This window comes from Peromyscus californicus, unplaced genomic scaffold (genome assembly GCF_007827085.1).
Source record: "Peromyscus californicus insignis strain IS unplaced genomic scaffold, ASM782708v3 Scaffold_5__1_contigs__length_169319896, whole genome shotgun sequence".
NCBI lineage: Eukaryota > Metazoa > Chordata > Mammalia > Rodentia > Cricetidae > Peromyscus > Peromyscus californicus.
This window is the reverse complement of record NW_026294573.1, coordinates 2,233,857-2,249,386: the sequence shown is the minus strand read 5'-3', so window position 1 is coordinate 2,249,386 and position 15,530 is coordinate 2,233,857. Positions and strand designations below refer to the sequence as shown.

At 51.1% G+C, this 15,530-nt stretch overlaps 1 protein-coding gene across 1 annotated transcript; it reads right to left on the bottom strand.

Annotated features, from left to right (window-relative positions):
- On the bottom strand, positions 1–3,428 carry Tprg1l (tumor protein p63 regulated 1 like). The gene is made up of 4 exons (XM_052716185.1): positions 3,101–3,428; positions 2,832–3,008; positions 1,935–2,088; positions 1–1,204 (listed from the first exon to the last, which is right to left on the bottom strand). Exons 1-4 carry the CDS (start codon positions 3,373–3,375, stop codon positions 1,010–1,012), a joined length of 801 nt encoding a protein of 266 aa, XP_052572145.1. The 5' UTR covers positions 3,376–3,428; the 3' UTR covers positions 1–1,009.
- Between the last annotated feature and the right edge of the window lie 12,102 nt (positions 3,429–15,530).

Here is a 15,530-nt window from a genome sequence, read left to right as displayed (position 1 = left end):
TTTGGTTTTCAGTGTCTTTACTACAAGACCAAAGCACTGGGTAGACCAGGTGCATCTGAGGCCACCTTTCCTCTTGGACAGGCCATGACATCTGGTTACATCCATGCTGGCTAACTTAAAGCAGAGGTATCGAGTGACAGGCCAGCATCTACAGTGTAATGAATGACAAGAGCTAGAGCTGTGGGGTAGCTGTGTGTGGCTGGCGTGTTGAAGCTCAGCAAAGCTCAGTGGGGCTGATGGCACCTGGGGTGTGTGGGGCTGCAGGCTGGTCTGTTTATTAATAAGCATGCACTTTTTAAACCAAACCACTCAGTCCCTTTTAAACAGAGACAGGATGATATAAACCTACCACCATGACATCCAGAAGGGGCTAGATTATGTCATGAGACTGACCTTTTCTGGGTCTAGGAAAATTGCAGTATTAACACAACCTGGATTAATTTTACGAAGTATGACTTTAGGTCAAACATAGTCACAGAAGGGCAGCTTCACTAGGAACTGCCAGCCAGGCTGTCTTCCTTGGTAACTAGTCTGCTGACTGCTATTGTACTTAGCTTTTAAAAAATGGGCTGAATTTCAAAATACAAAACTTGACGGGGGTATTAACAAATGTGCAGTAGCAGTGCAGGCACTGGAGTCACTGTGCTCCACCCTGTCGCCACTGTGCTCCACCCTGTCGCCAACAGTCCACACAGCAGAAGTGGGCAGGGACATTCTGCTCAGCATGCTGGAGGGGCAGGGCAGGAAGAACAAGCCCAGTAGTGACACTGGAAAAAAACATTTATGTGGAGTTACAGAAGGAACACGGTGGCATGGGGACAGCCAGTATTTCTGCCTTCATATATCATGTTGCCAAGGTGTCCAATATCCAACTAAATATATAGAATTCACTTGACTATTCTAATTAGATACTTAAAGTGACAATGCCCGTGTTCTCTCCAGCCACAGTGTGTAGCACGAGGTGGCACACCCGTCCCCACCACCTTGGTTTTCTTGGGGACACAGCTGCCTAGAAGCCTATCTTGCCCCTGGTCATGGAGTAACCCAGCTTGGCTTCGTTGTTAATGAAGGACATTAGCCCCACGTAGGTCTCGATGAGGAGTGGGCGCTCCAGCACCAGCACGCTATTGGCCTGCCCTGGCAGTGGACTTTCCTTCTGGGCTTTCTTGACGGCTTGGATTAGAAGAGCCTTGAAGCTTTCCAACTTTAAAGAGAGAATAAAACAGAGCCTTAACCTCAAGGCAGACAGCAGCGTTCCACCTCACAGGGACACAAGTGCCATCAGGTAACTCATCCCTTGCAAACGTCATGACACCTGGCATTAAGCCCTTCAACTCTAGATAGCACCACTCTGTCACTTAAGATGCAGTCAAGAGACTCAGCAGCGTGAGACAGACAAGATGCTGCCAGCACAACAGGCAGTAAATCTGTTTTACACAGCGCACATGCTCTGAAGTGACACAGAGTACACTGAGCAGTGTGACCCTCTAACAGCACCATCAACACACTGTACACACTGGTGTGCTGTGTGCTCAGTGACCAGTAGCGTCACAGACGGATGAATTCATGAGGACTCTGATGTCACTAAGTGACAGGACTTCCTCAGCCCTACCATAACCTGTCTGGAATGTGTAAGCAATGCACTGTGTGCTGCATGCCTACCCTTTTGAAGAACCTCAGAGCTCCCTCAGCACCTCCCAAGTACCCACCTCTGCACGTGCAGAGCCTCACCAGGACTTTGGGGTTTTCCCACACTAACTCAACCAATCCAGACTGAGCGTCCTGCAGCGGGATGGGGTCTCCTTCTGTTTTGCAGCCCCGCTAACTAGTTTCCCCATTATTAGGAGCTGCACTTGAAGTGCTCACATTGGACCGTATAGCCTAGGATACACCCACCCGTCACTGTTGGGTCCAAGGGCCCTGGATCTGCTTACATGGCATAGAGACGCGGTCTTCTCATCCATGCCAGCCATCGGGTGTTCTATGAAGGTGGCATACGGCATGTTTGTGGACCAGGGGTTCCATCTATTGATGAAAGAAGGGCGGCTCTGCTTGTCCCACTGAATGCGAACCCCAAAGCCTTCTCGCCTGATGGAAGGAAGAAGGGAAGGAAGTCTTGCTTACCACAGGAGTACAACATTGCAGCCAGCATCAGGGGTGGCAGGGAAAGCCATGGTTTAGTGAAACACTGGTCTCCACTAGCTGCTTCAAGTACTTTCGAAGTATAAGAAGTTAATGTCTTGGTGATGCCAAGCCTCATCTTTACAGCTTATGAAACAGACCTACAGTTCAAACTAGCCAAATTATGGCTGTGCTTGTTCCTTAATGTGTTATTGAATGATTGCAACCATTAGCTTCCTGGATTCCCTATTCAAACATCCATAGACTGTGGGCTCGGGTGTGGGCCTCTTACACTTCAGAATAATTCTTTTATAGCAAGCTGACCAGTTCTTGAAAACTGGCTGTTAGTTTTCAGAGGTATCCGATTTTTAGTACGTTCAGTCAATCTGCTTATCTTTGCCCTTTGTTCCGATCCTGCTGGAAGTAAAATGTCCACTCTGGGGAGTGCTCGGTACTCAACACAGCTTTTAACAGTGGGCGAGGCTTCCACATAGCCTAACAGGTACATGGTTTTTAGCGTCGGCAGAGTAGCCGACTGTGCCAGCCTCCCTTTTAAGGAGGTAGTGGGCCGCCCTGAAGTCACCAGCTTCTATTTTAAGGCCCTTTTCACTGGTCCTTCAAGACCTTGAGGCCTTTAGCTCACAAGAGTGGAACAAAACCACTTACAGAGTTCTCAGGGGCCCTGACATGTAGTGCGCTGGTGCACCTACTTGTTGAGCGACTTGGGAGGAAACTGGAATTCTCCACAGGATATGGTGTCCACTGCGCTGAGCGCCACCCTGACCACCTGCTGGCACTGAAGGCTGATGAAGTCATATTTGCAGATGAGCAGTGACTGGTCGGTGACCAGCACCAGCCGCTCCTTCTCGTTGTTCCAGTGGTCTACCCTGGAGGGAAGAGAGACCGCCTGTCACCAAGGCCCCCGCCCACTACACGCCCGGCGGCCCCGAGGCTCCCACGCGCGCTCGCGCAGGCTTACTCGGTCAGCAGCCACACCCCCTGGATCTCGCCGTCCTCCACCGGTCGTACGACGGCACGGATCTCCTCCACCGCCTGCTCGATGGTGCCGGGCCGGAACACGAAGTACTCCTTGACACGGGCGCGGCGTGTAGGGTCGTGGACGCTCAGTGGCCACAGTGTCTGGCGCAGCGGCGTGCCCGCTCCCGGCCGGCCCGCGCCTGCATCGTCGCCGGCTGCCAGCAGCGCCGTAGGGCTTGTGCCCGCCGAGTCCACGGTGTCCCGCAGCTGCAGCATTGCGCCGCCACCCGCCGGCCCCACCGACGCGGCCGCCGCCCCGGCGTCAGCCCGACCGCGCCCCGCCTTCGCCCGCGATTGGCTGCACCGTGCAGACCCCGCCTTCCAGGTCCGCCTCCGGCTCTGTCGACCGCGCCTCGCGATTGGCTTTTCCCCAGCCGTCTTCTGCGATTGGCCCCAGCGCGCTGCCGTTCATAATCACTGACGCCCCGGCCGGAAGCAACCGCCACGCGCGGAGCCACTTCCTGTTTACTCGACGGGAAAGGTGCAGGTAGATGGGGAGGTTCCTGGCTGAAGACGGAGGAAAGGGAAGCCACTGAGTCGCGCGAAAGGCGGGGCTCGCGCGAGGGGCGTCGCCCCTACAATGTGTCCGCGCATTGACTCTATGCCTTTTACCTTCTCCAAGGTTACCATACGCTTCGAAGGGTGGCGCTCCGCAGAGGTGTACGGCGCGCTGAAGAGGTGTGCGTGTCTGGAGGGTGTGGAAGTGTGGTCATGGGGGTGTTGGCATCTGGGGATTATGGGTGCTTCGGTGTGGGCACCTCAGATGTAGGCATCTCAGCGTATGCTGCTGCATGCCTTGTGTGTGGGCACCTCAGGTATGTGGGCACCTTGGGGATGTTGGTACCTAAGATGTTGACATGGACGTCCAGGGGCACATTGGGTGTGTGGCTTTCTAGGGTATGTGCACACTGGTGGTTGGATACCTCAGGGCTACATCTAGGGTGTGTGCAGATCAGATGGACGTCAGGCATTTGTTCGTATTGGGCATGATGCACACAAGTAAGCTACCACATCACAGACTAGTGCTGCTGTGAGGGATTTGGAAGAAAACACCATTGGATACTCTTGGGCCCTGCAGCTTCTCCCTAGGAGAGAAGCTCTTCTTAACCCACTTCATCAGATCCAGCAGGTTCTCAGTGGGATAATGGCTCCCTTTAAGTGGATGGTGTGTGTGTAAACACTTCATAATAGGCATGTCTCCTGGCCTGCTCTTGACCCAGGGCACTCCATCTGTCCAGATGCTGGACACAGTCCTAGACTCAGCTGTCCTTCCGAGAGCCTGACCCCCATGCCACCCTCCATTGCACTGTCCCCACAGCCTCCCAGGGCTGTGCATCCGTGACAGTTTAAATGCTCACCTAAGTGGTCACTTGTGACTTACTGTCCCTCTCATGTTCCCGCTTACTCCCTCTTCACCCTCAAAGCCTTTTTACTGTGTTCAGTTATGGACTCCTGGTTCAAAACACCCCCTGAGAGAGATTTCAGTTCGCCAGGGCTCTGTGTTTGTTACCCCGCCTTTGCTTTGTTAGAGTCCTGTTTGCGCCCGTCACAGTGCTCCGCGTCTGTCTGTGTGCATAGGTGTATGTGGAAGTCGTACACGGCAGGGAGGTTTGTGGATCTAGCCCCTTGCTTAGGACTGGCACTTCGGGCTCTAACCATGGCAGAGTTCCTCCTGCTGTTGTACACGCTAGGGTTGGGAGGCAGGTTTGGAGCAGTCCTGTAAGTGCCTGCAGCCACACGACACCAATATGAGCAGAGTCCCTCCATACAGAGTCCATGGACCGATCAGACCTTCCGTCCCTAGGTCCTCGTGGAGCTGGAGACTGCACAGCATTCCCCCATAATCACTCACTACTAGAGACTTGGCAGTACCAAGAGGTGCTAAGGTTGCACAGCATGCAAAGTGTGACAGAGCTGCCGCTTCCTCCTGTGGATGGGGGCCAGCACACCCACACACCTGTCCTCTCACTGTAGGCCCAGTCCTCCGCTGTCAACCAGTCTCTGCCCAGACCAGCTCCTGCGATTGCCTGGGCAGCCTGAGTTAGTGGGGCTATGAGCATTGCCAACCTCCTGTGCACCGTTCATTATGGAGAGGCAGGCAGAACCCTGGCCCTCTGCTTCTGTCTCCCGTCAGCTCTCTGTTCCTCTGTGTCCTTGTCTCAGTGGGTGTCTCCTATGGCTGTGGGGAGCCTTGAGTGAACCAGCACTGTGTGGTGGAACTTTTCCTGGGATGTGCTCACCCCAGATAGGGCACTAATGACAGCAGAATAACAATTCTACACAAGTGTAGCTGAGCACACTGATGATTTTCCTGGGCTTGGTTGTAGGAGCAGAGATGAGGGGTTACTTGTAGGAATGTAGATGACCCCAAACTGCTGCATCACCAAAAAGACCACCCCAACATGGATGAAGTGCCCCCCCACCCCAGTTTACCTTATACCCTCTGTAGCACCTCCATCGATGAACACAGCTTGGACAGAATACAACAGAGAGAGGCCTAGAAGGCTCTGGCCAGAATCTAAGGTGAGACTCTAAGGACCTATCTTCTCCCACCTCCTCGCAGTGTGGAGCGCTCAATAGGCTGGTCCTTGAGTGTCTCTTGGGGTAGCAGCTGTAGTGATTAAGATGGTGACGGGAGTCACATCCACACCTCGCCTGCTCTGTACCGCCTGGGCTACCCTGTGCCCATTGTTAGGCTTTACAGTCTTAAGCAAGCCTCTGCCACGGTCCAGCAAGGTTCCAGACAGCCTCCCTCCTTCCATGTTTGATGGGGCAGGGGCGGAGCAGTTCCCTCTGGAATCTGGGGGGAAGCTCGTTAACATCCAGAAAGTCCCTGAAACTGACCAGAGGTAAAGTTCTGTCCCTCACAAGGTTACATAAGCAGTAGAAACTGCTGAAGAGAGGAAACTCATATCCTCCTGGCTGCCTCCAAACCACTCAGAAAGCTCCAAGGTTCCAGCTCTTAAGAGTCGAGTCATCACCCATGTGAGGGTGGGCTTTCAGTGATGCAGCTGCCTGTGAATTGCCCATGCTCTAGTAACCCCTCACCCATAGCCCTCTAATCCAGTAAATCCATTGGTTTGCTAAGTTGAACCTTGGTAGTATCCTTACCAAGGTCTGTGGGTAGGTCTTGTCCTATCAACACAGAGCTAGCTAGAACTTTGACCCTTCTGAACCAGTGCCTGTGCTCCAGCTCCACTCGGGCCCTGCGCCTTGGGTTCCTGGATAGTAGGGGAGGAGAGCTGCCCCTGTCTCCATGTGCTTCCACCTGCAGTGAGCACTGCTCCTGAGTGTCACACACTAGGGGGACAGCAGCTATGTGCTCTACCCAAGCTCCAGAGAAGGACAGCCTGTGTCCCAAGGTCACACACTAGCAGCAGGGGGTAGTTGAGAATGTGTGTGGAAATGTTCTGCCAGGGCCAGAGTGTTTGGGTGGACAAGGACCATGAGCTTTGGGGACCAAGGTTGTGGGATTAGGGATAGCCAGCCCTGGCCAAGTCTGCAGGGAAGGGGCTAGCAGAGCCTGAGCTCCAGCTCAGCCACCTGAAAACCAACCCTGAACTCCTTCCTGCTAGAGAGACAACAGGATGTGGACACTCAGGACATCCTGACCCAGAGGCAAGGGCTAAGACTAGCTTTGAGAGGGAAAATGGCCCCTTCCGCTTGGGACAACGTGCAGTGACTAGGTTGGGAGCAGTTTGAAATGGAGAGGAAGGAGGAGCATCTAGAGACCCCTGTCCTATGGGTTCTGGGAGGGGCTAGAGGCTTGGTAAAGATGGTTTAGAATAGCAGGGAATAAGAAAGGGATGGGGGGATACTGATTAGGGACAGTGTGGAGGGGGGAGTGTGTGTGTGTGTGTGTGTGTGTGTGTGTGTGTCCCCGTCCACGTTTGTTTTGGGGCCATGGTGTCTGCACACAAGGGATACAGCAATAGTCCCTGAGGGAGCATTTGCCAGGAACATTCCCCCTTCCGCAGAAACAGGCCAGATTGGCCCAGGTATGTGGGTATTGGCAGAAACCCCCAGGCTCCTGGGTCAGAGAGGAAGAAATCTAAGGAGGAAAGCCCTGTAAGGTGTCCCTGAGCTGTTCCCACAGGGTTACCAGCAGTGTGCCTGGATTGGTGGAGTTAATGGTCTGCTAAGACAATATGGGCCAGTAGTCAGCAAGACCTAGATTAGACTCAGGAGTGAATAACAGCCCAACACCATTTTAGCTCTGGACCTGTAGTCTGTCTTAACAGTCGTGAGAGCTAGTCAGTCAGCCTGCAACCTTTTGTGGCTTCCCCAGAGAATCCAGTTCACAGTGCTGAGGTCTCTGGGACACTGTAGGAGCAGCCATGATGACATAGATTCCTACACAAGATCCTGTCTCTTTGGATATGGGGAATGAGCTGGGCATCCGTAAAACCAAGAGCTGATGAGTAAGTGCATCTAAGAAAATAAGTACGTGTTATTCTGTGTTCCGCATCCTAGGTGTAAGAGGTAAAAATCATCATGGTCCGTTTTCTGTATGAGGCATTTAGAGCTCTTCAGAGAAGCATAGCTAAGCAGGTGCTCTGCACCTGTCCCCAGCAGAGGGCACAAGCAGCTGGAGCCTGCTCGTCTAGCCCCCTCAGGTCATCTTAAGGTTGAAAAACCAGACAATGGGGGGAAAGGGAGGAATCTTTCTACACTGGGGACTACAAAACCATGGCTTCACAGCAGGACAGATCTGCACACTGGCCATTTTTTGCCTTTTGTGCACTCTGACACCTGGCTTCTGCAGAAGTGAAAATAAATCTGTCTCAGTTTTACTACCAAGTCTCTGGTATTCTTGTTGTGAATAAGGACCATTATATCTCATGTGGGGCTGCCAGGACAGACCACAAACTGGCTTGTTGGAAGCAACAGAAGCATGCAGTGAGGCCTGAGACCAGACGACCAGAACCACAGTGTGTGGGGGGCGGAGGCGAGGGGGGGGGGCTCCTTCTGACACCTGAGGACACTTGTCTTCCTTTGCCTTTCCAGCTTCTGGTGTGGCCCCCCTCTTTGTGTGTCCCTCAGCCTGTGGCTGCCTCTCCCTGTTGACAGTCTTTCCATAGTTGCCTCCACTTCCTCTTTTGTAAGAGTTCCTGACATATCGGCCCAGGCCCACCCTAACAGCCTCTTCTGTACCTGATCATCATCAAAGACTGTTTTCCAAAGATGACCGATCAGTCACCGATTTGAATGTATCTTTAGAAGGTACCTAATTTGTCTGGTAATGGTGGCCTCATGCAGGTGTAAGTGATGAAGCATTACATTTAGATGATCCCCAAATGTACACACAGGTCAGGAGCGGGGCAAGGAGCAGGGGTCAATCACTGACGAGGGGAATATGATTTGGGGGCTCCAGAGCTTGGATTGGCACTGAGGCCCAGGAGCTTTTTCCCGGGACTTTTAAGAGGCTGTTCTCAAAGTGGTCAGCAGATGGCGCAACGACCCGCACTCAGCCTTCCCGGGGAGGCCATAGCTCCGCCTTCCCGGGGAGGCCATAGCTTCACAGCTTGGCAGGCATGGGGTGTGTTAAAGCCCTAGGTGAAGCCATTATCTTCCTGTGGAAGACTCAGAACCCCAGCCTTAAAGAGTGGATTCTCATCTTGGTTTCCTGATGCTGTGACTTAGCATTTTGGAATATCAATGGGTCTCCTCCCTCACCTTCTTTTTGAGGTGCTGTGAATGAATCTCAGGCCTCACACATGCTAGAGGCCAGTGCCCTGCCACTTGGGATGCTTCACCCCAAGACTGAACCCCACCTTTGATGCCCGTGAGGATCCTGAGGTGGGTTCTCAGGGCTGCATGGGGCTCCTCCAGGAGCTGGTACCACCCTCCTCCATAGATACAGTTCTGTGGGCAGCCTGGAGGGTTGATGTGTTTGTGCGTGGGGGTCCTTCCTGCGCCAGCTGCACTTTGGGTTGTGCACAGGGTACGTCTCTTGGGTCTGCCCTCCTGGAAAAGCACCACTGGAAGTTGTCCACAGGAGACATTCTTCGCACTGTCACAAGCTCTGCAATGGCACTTCTGACGTTGACTCAAAGCATCCCCAATGTATGAGAGAGAGCTTTGACAAAGGACCCACTCTTCCCAGGCTGGAGACATGGCTCAGCAGGTAAAGGTCTTTGCTGCACACCTGATGACCTGAGTTCCTGGATCCCACACAGTGGAAGGAGAGAAGTAACTCATACAGATTGTCTAATGACCTCCACACACTCTCTGTGCATGTATACACATACACATAAAAATTTAAAAATTAGTCAAATGCACACACACGAGAGAAACCAGCTCCTAACAACTAAGACCTAGGGCTGTGGGCACAAAGATGCCAGCTCCAGACCTTATGGCCTTATGGGAAATCAGCCTGACTACAGCCCCCGGTGTGTTTCTATGGTAATTTTCCCACAACCACGCCACCAGGATTATGTTTTTGCTCCATGTCCCGCTGAGTCCAAGAGGGTCTCTCTGGAACCACCAGAGCTCCAGTGTCCACCTGGTCTAATGAGGATGCCTGGTCTTATGCAAGGTATGTCCACTAATAGACCTCCATGTTCCCCAGGTGGCCTCAGAAGGAACCTCTGTGGGTTTCCCTTTCGGAAGTGGGAGGTGGGAGGAATCTGGGCCAGGAGATATTTTTTATTTTTTTTTTTAGATTAATCCTCATATATCCCATGTCTTATCTCGGACTGGGGGTTGAACCCAGGCCTTTGTGTGTGAGAGGCAAGCACTCTGCCAACAGCTACAGCCCCACCTCCACACTGAAATCTTGACAGGATCTGAGGCACCTTCTCTGATTCTGAAAGACATGCCCGGGCTGTGCATGTAAGGTGTGTCTACCAGTAGACCTCCATGTCCCCCATGTGGCCTCAGAAGGAACCTCGGCTGGCCCAGGAAAGATCCTGCAGAGAGAGGTTGGGTGTCTTGTCTGCCCCAAGGCAGGCAGCCAGTGGCCCTCTGTGGACATCTATCTCTTCTTCAAGTGAGACTTCCACAGAAGAGTCTGCCCAGGGTACAGTTTGAGGTAGAGTTCTGCTGCTGCTGTACAAGTGACCCCAGGCCAGCCTCTAAGCCCGCAGAGGTGCATTGCACAAGAACCCTAGACCCCAGAAGCCTGAGGTTGGGACAGCCAGACCTCTCTCCAGCGTTGGTGGCTCTACAGTCCCTACCAACCCAGTCATCTCCCTGATGGGTCCTCTCGTGTCTCCTCTGCCCTGTAAGGATCCCTGTTAGGTTTGGAACCCATTCTGATAATCTAGGATGATAATCTGAAACCCCCCGGTAACTTCACCAAAGACCCTGTTTCCAAATCAAGTCTCTCATGGGGATAAGGATACGGACTGACTTTCCTAGGAATGCGCTATTCAATCCAGATGAGCCATCTCCCCAATACCTCAGTCTGTCATGTGAATGGATGTCACTCTTGCTTGTAGTGATGGCTAATAACACTCTCGCCACCCTGGACCTTCCTCCATCCTGCCCACTGCCCCTTGGTAAAGGGTAAAGATAAGGCGAAGAGTGAGGGCCTGGGATGGGTCAGGCACACCCATGTTCAGAAACCACATGCAGCAGTGCTGGCTAGTGTTCTTTCCAAGTGATACTAGCTAGAGTCATTTGGGAAGAGAGAACCTCAATTGAGAAAATGGCCCCCCCAGACTGGCCCGTGGGCAAGCCTGTGCAGCTTTTTCTTGATTGATGAGAGGATGTAGCCCGTTATGGGTGGTGCCACCCCAGGGCAGGTGGTGTCTTGTCTGCCCCAAGGCAGGCAGCCAGTGGCCTTCTGTGGACATCTATCTCTTCTTCAAGTGAGACTTCCACAGAAGAGTCTGCCCAGGGTACAGTTTGAGGTAGAGTTCTGCTGCTGCTGTACAAGTGACCCCAGGCCAGCCTCTAAGCCCGCAGAGGTGCATTGCACAAGAACCCTAGACCCCAGAAGCCTGAGTTATATAAGAAAGGTTGAACAAGCCACGGGGAGCAAGCCACAAGGAGCAAGCCAGTAAGCAGCCTTTCCCTATGGCCTCTGCTTCATTTCCTGTGTCCAGATTTCTGCCTTGAGTTCTCACCCCGACCTTCTTCAGTGATGGAGTGTGACCTGAGAGTTGTAAGTAGAAATAAACACTTTCCTCTCCAAGTTGCTTTTGATCATGGTGTTTTTAATCACAGCAGTAGAAACCATAATTAAGACAGTAGCTATATACTCACTGAAGCTGTGCAGGCTGAAGGGTCAATGACTGAGCAGGAGCCAGCTTCCAGAGAGCTTGTTGTGTTTCCACATCATGCTCAAGATCCAGAAGGCACAGAAATAGAGTGACCGGTGTAAGCCAGACAGCCTGGGTCCTTGGGGCAGAATCCCATGCCCTAACTCCATGCTGGGCCACAGCAGCCCATGTGAGTGACATACATTTCTCTCGCACAGCAGGTTTAGAGCTTTAGAAATGGAGGTGAGCTGGGCGGTGATGGCGCACGCCTTTAATCCCAGCACTCGGGAGGCAGAGCCAGGCGGATCTCTGTGAGTTCGAGGCCAGCCTGGACTACCAAGTGAGTTCCAGGAAAGGCTCAAAGCTACACAGAGAAACCCTGTCTCGAAAAACCAAAAAAAAAAACAAACAAAAAAAAAGAAATGGAGGTGAGAATTGGAGAGCCACAGGCTTCTAAAGGAATTGTTTGGCATTTGCGCAGGCACCAGGTGTATGCTTTGGTCTCTGGAAAATATCCCTGTCTGTCTCTGGCTTTTGCCAAATTTTTGGTTATCACTAATGATGTCATCTTCAGAAATAGGTGGCTGTGGTCAGCATGATGCACCTGAGTACATGAAGATACCTTGGACATTTGCTTCTTTCTGCTTTTTGAGAGAGGGTCTTACTATGTTGCACAGGCCAGCCTCAAACTCCCAATCCTTCTGCCTCAGCCTCCTTCATAAAGTACTTGGGATCACAGACAGGTGCCACTATGTCTGACTGTGGAGACAACCTCTGATGTCAGTTAGGTTGGCCTTTCACTTGTTAGAAAAAGCCATGAAAACTCAGATGAGACATTAGCTTATTTTCTCGGGGTGGTGGCCTTTGGCTCAGCAGCTGATGTCTCTGTAACTGCAGGGGATGCCTTGGATTGCTGTCTGTCAGGCTCTCTCTTCTAGCTCCTGCAAGATGCATCAGGCTGCAGAGCAGGGCGGCCAGCATGGCTCTGGGAAAGGAGGGAGCGGTTTGCTTTGGAAATTAGCACTGTGGTTTGAGTCCTCTCCCTCCTTGCATTATTTTTCCTCGAGCCAAAGACTATTTTAATTATTTCCAGCAGAGAATGAAATAACAACAATGAAAAGTATTGTCTCCTCGGGGCACAATGCTCCAGGCCTTTAATCCAAGCAGCTGGTAGAAGCAGGCAGAACTCTGTGAGTTCAAGGCTAGCCTGGTCTACATAGGGAGTTCCAGGACAGCCAAGGCTAGTGAGAAGGGAAAAAGTGCTTTTAGGCAAATGAGAGAAGTTGTTCTCTAGGTGTGAAAAATGGAACTACAGCCACGACTCTTGTCTATTTGGGATGGACCATCAAACAAAGTCCAACTCTGAGTGTCACCACAGTTATGACTCTGACATTTGAGCACACTGCTGGATGGGAGGTGTGGTGACAGGGTGGGCTGAGGAAGGGAAAAATCTAGGATCCCAGGAGGTGTGTGCTGTGGCAGTGGGCTCTGGCCTGGATGTAAATGCTACATAACACTCCTTGAAAGCTCATGGTTAAATAAATATATACGTAGGCAGGGTGTGGTGGTGCACGCCTTTAGTCATAGCACTTGGGAGGCAGAGGCAGGTGGATATTTTAGTTCAAGGCCAGCCTTGTCTACAAAGAGTTCTGGGAGAGCCAGGGCTACAGAGAAATCCTATCTTGAACAGAACCAAATATATATGTATGTATGTATGTATGTATGTACGTACGTACTTACATATGCGCACGCGCGTGCGTGCGTGCCCCTGTGTGTGTGTGTGTGTGTGTGTGTGTGTGTGTGTGTATTACTGTTTCACCTTAATGTATATCTGTGTACCACATGTGTGCCTGTGTCTACAGAGGCTCAGAAAAGGGCGTGGGATCCCCTGGAGTGACAGAGGGTTGTGAGTGGCCATGTGGGTGCTGGGAAGCTGCAAGAGCATTCAGCTCTCTTGACCACTGACCTATCTCTGCAGCCCCAGAAGCTCGGGATTTTGATAGGTAAATCCAATCTGTACCCCATGAATGGACTGAGCAGACCCTAAAGTGGAAAGTGTCATGTGGCTAGTTTCAATAAAGTCCATAACTGAGTGAGCCACCAGCCTCCTGAAGCCAGCCAGCACTGTGGTCTTCAAAATGTTCAATACAGCCGGGCGGTGGTGGCGCACGCCTTTAATCCCAGCACTCGGGAGGCAGAGCCAGGCGGATCTCTGTGAGTTCGAGGCCAGCCTGGTCTCCAAAGCGAGTTCCAGGAAAGGCGCAAAGCTACACAGAGAAACCCTGTCTCGAAAAACCAAAAAAAAAAAAAAAAAAAAAACAAAATGTTCAATACCCACAAGGGGGTGCTGTGTCAACAGTCCAGTTACTGTAGATAATCCTGAAGTTCTTAAATTAACAGGTTTAAGGCAAGTGCAGCTAAATTCCAAAGCAATTTGACAGGAACTGAATAGATTATCCTCCAAATTAATTTGGAAGGATGACCAAGAATGACCATTGTAGGGCCAACAAGATGGCTCAGCAGGTAAAGGTGACTGCTGAAAAGCATGATGACCTGAGTTTGATCCCTGTGACATACATCATAGAAGAATCAATTCCATCCAATTGTCCTCTGATCCCCACTCATACACTGTGACACATGTGCTACCCAATAAGTGAATAAGTCTAATAAAAAATTAAGAAAAAGAATACCGATATTGTTTGCAGGGAAAACCAAGTTACACACTTCACGGACCTAAATATACAACTATGTAAAGCCTTCGCCCAGAGCTATCACGGGCATCTCAGTGGCCAGCTCTTGTGCTGTCTTGTTCCAGCAAAGAAGGAAAAATGGTACAATAATTTGGGATGGAATCATTGGAAACACTCAGAAGCAGGTGCTGTTTGTGTCTAGCTAGGAGCGAATGTGGTATCAGTTGTAGCCAGGTGACTGGGTAGCTGGCCATATTCTCTCTTAATGGCAGACACTGGGATGGACCCCACACAACAGATTCAACAACAGAGCACATAGCCATCATTCTAAGTCAAGTACTTATTTATTTATTTATTTTTGTTTTTTTTTTTTCGAGACAGAGTTTCTCTGTGTAGTTTTGGTGCCTGTCCTGGAGCTCGCTCTGTAGACCAGGCTGGCCTCGCACTCATAGAGATCTGTCTGCCTCTGCCTCCCAAGTGCTGGGATTAAAGGCATGCACCACCGCTGCCCGGCGCTTATTTATTTTTATACACAGATTTACGTAAGGATATTACCATGCGAGTACTTAATGAACTTGAGTGTGACCCTTCCCCTCGCTCCTGTGCTTAGTTCTTAGTGATGGGGAGACAAACTGAGTCCCCAGCTCATGGAGCCAGGCTGCTTCGTCAACTGTGTTCTGACTGTCACTCCAGCCCATAATTTGAAACAATTATGTCCTACAAGCTGTCACTTCATGAAAAAGCAACAAGGTAGCTAATTTTTGGAGAATATTTGTTATGTTTAATTTAGTAGCTGTAAAAGAGAACTTGTTTGTTGTGAGTTACAAAAGTGTATGAAACACACATGTGCAGTCTGATTTCTAGTTTTGTGGGTTTTTTGTTGTTTTTTTGTTTGTTTGTTTGTTTGTTTTGAGATAAGGTCACATGTAGCCCAGGATGGCATCAAACTTGCTATGTAGCTGAGGATGACCTTGAACTTCTGCTCTTCCCGCCTCTACCTCCCCAGTGCAGGTGTGTAGCACTACACCTTGTTTGTGTAGCACTGGGGATTGGACCCAGAAAATCATGCATGCTAGGCAAGCACTCTATTAACCAAGTTATATCCCTGGGTTCTGATTACGTTTAAAATGACAGACTCTAAGTGTCCTCTTTACTCCATCGTTGTGTTGGGAATTAGACACTCATTAGGCAAGCAGATGCTCACACACTCTCATAGGAGCCAGACTGGACAAGAAAAGGGTCTTGGGCCAGGGTGAGACTCCAGCCAACACCAGTCTATGTGATGGGCTTTGCTTGAAGATGTGAGCTCCATACTACAGGGTCCACCTACCTGCACCTGACTGGGAACAAGGACTCTGGGAATAGTGGACAGACCCACTCTGCCCACGTGTATTCCTCCTACCTTAAATGACACCTGGGAATGGACACATCTGCCATGGAAGAGGGTGTACAGGTGTCATAGCCTAACCACAAG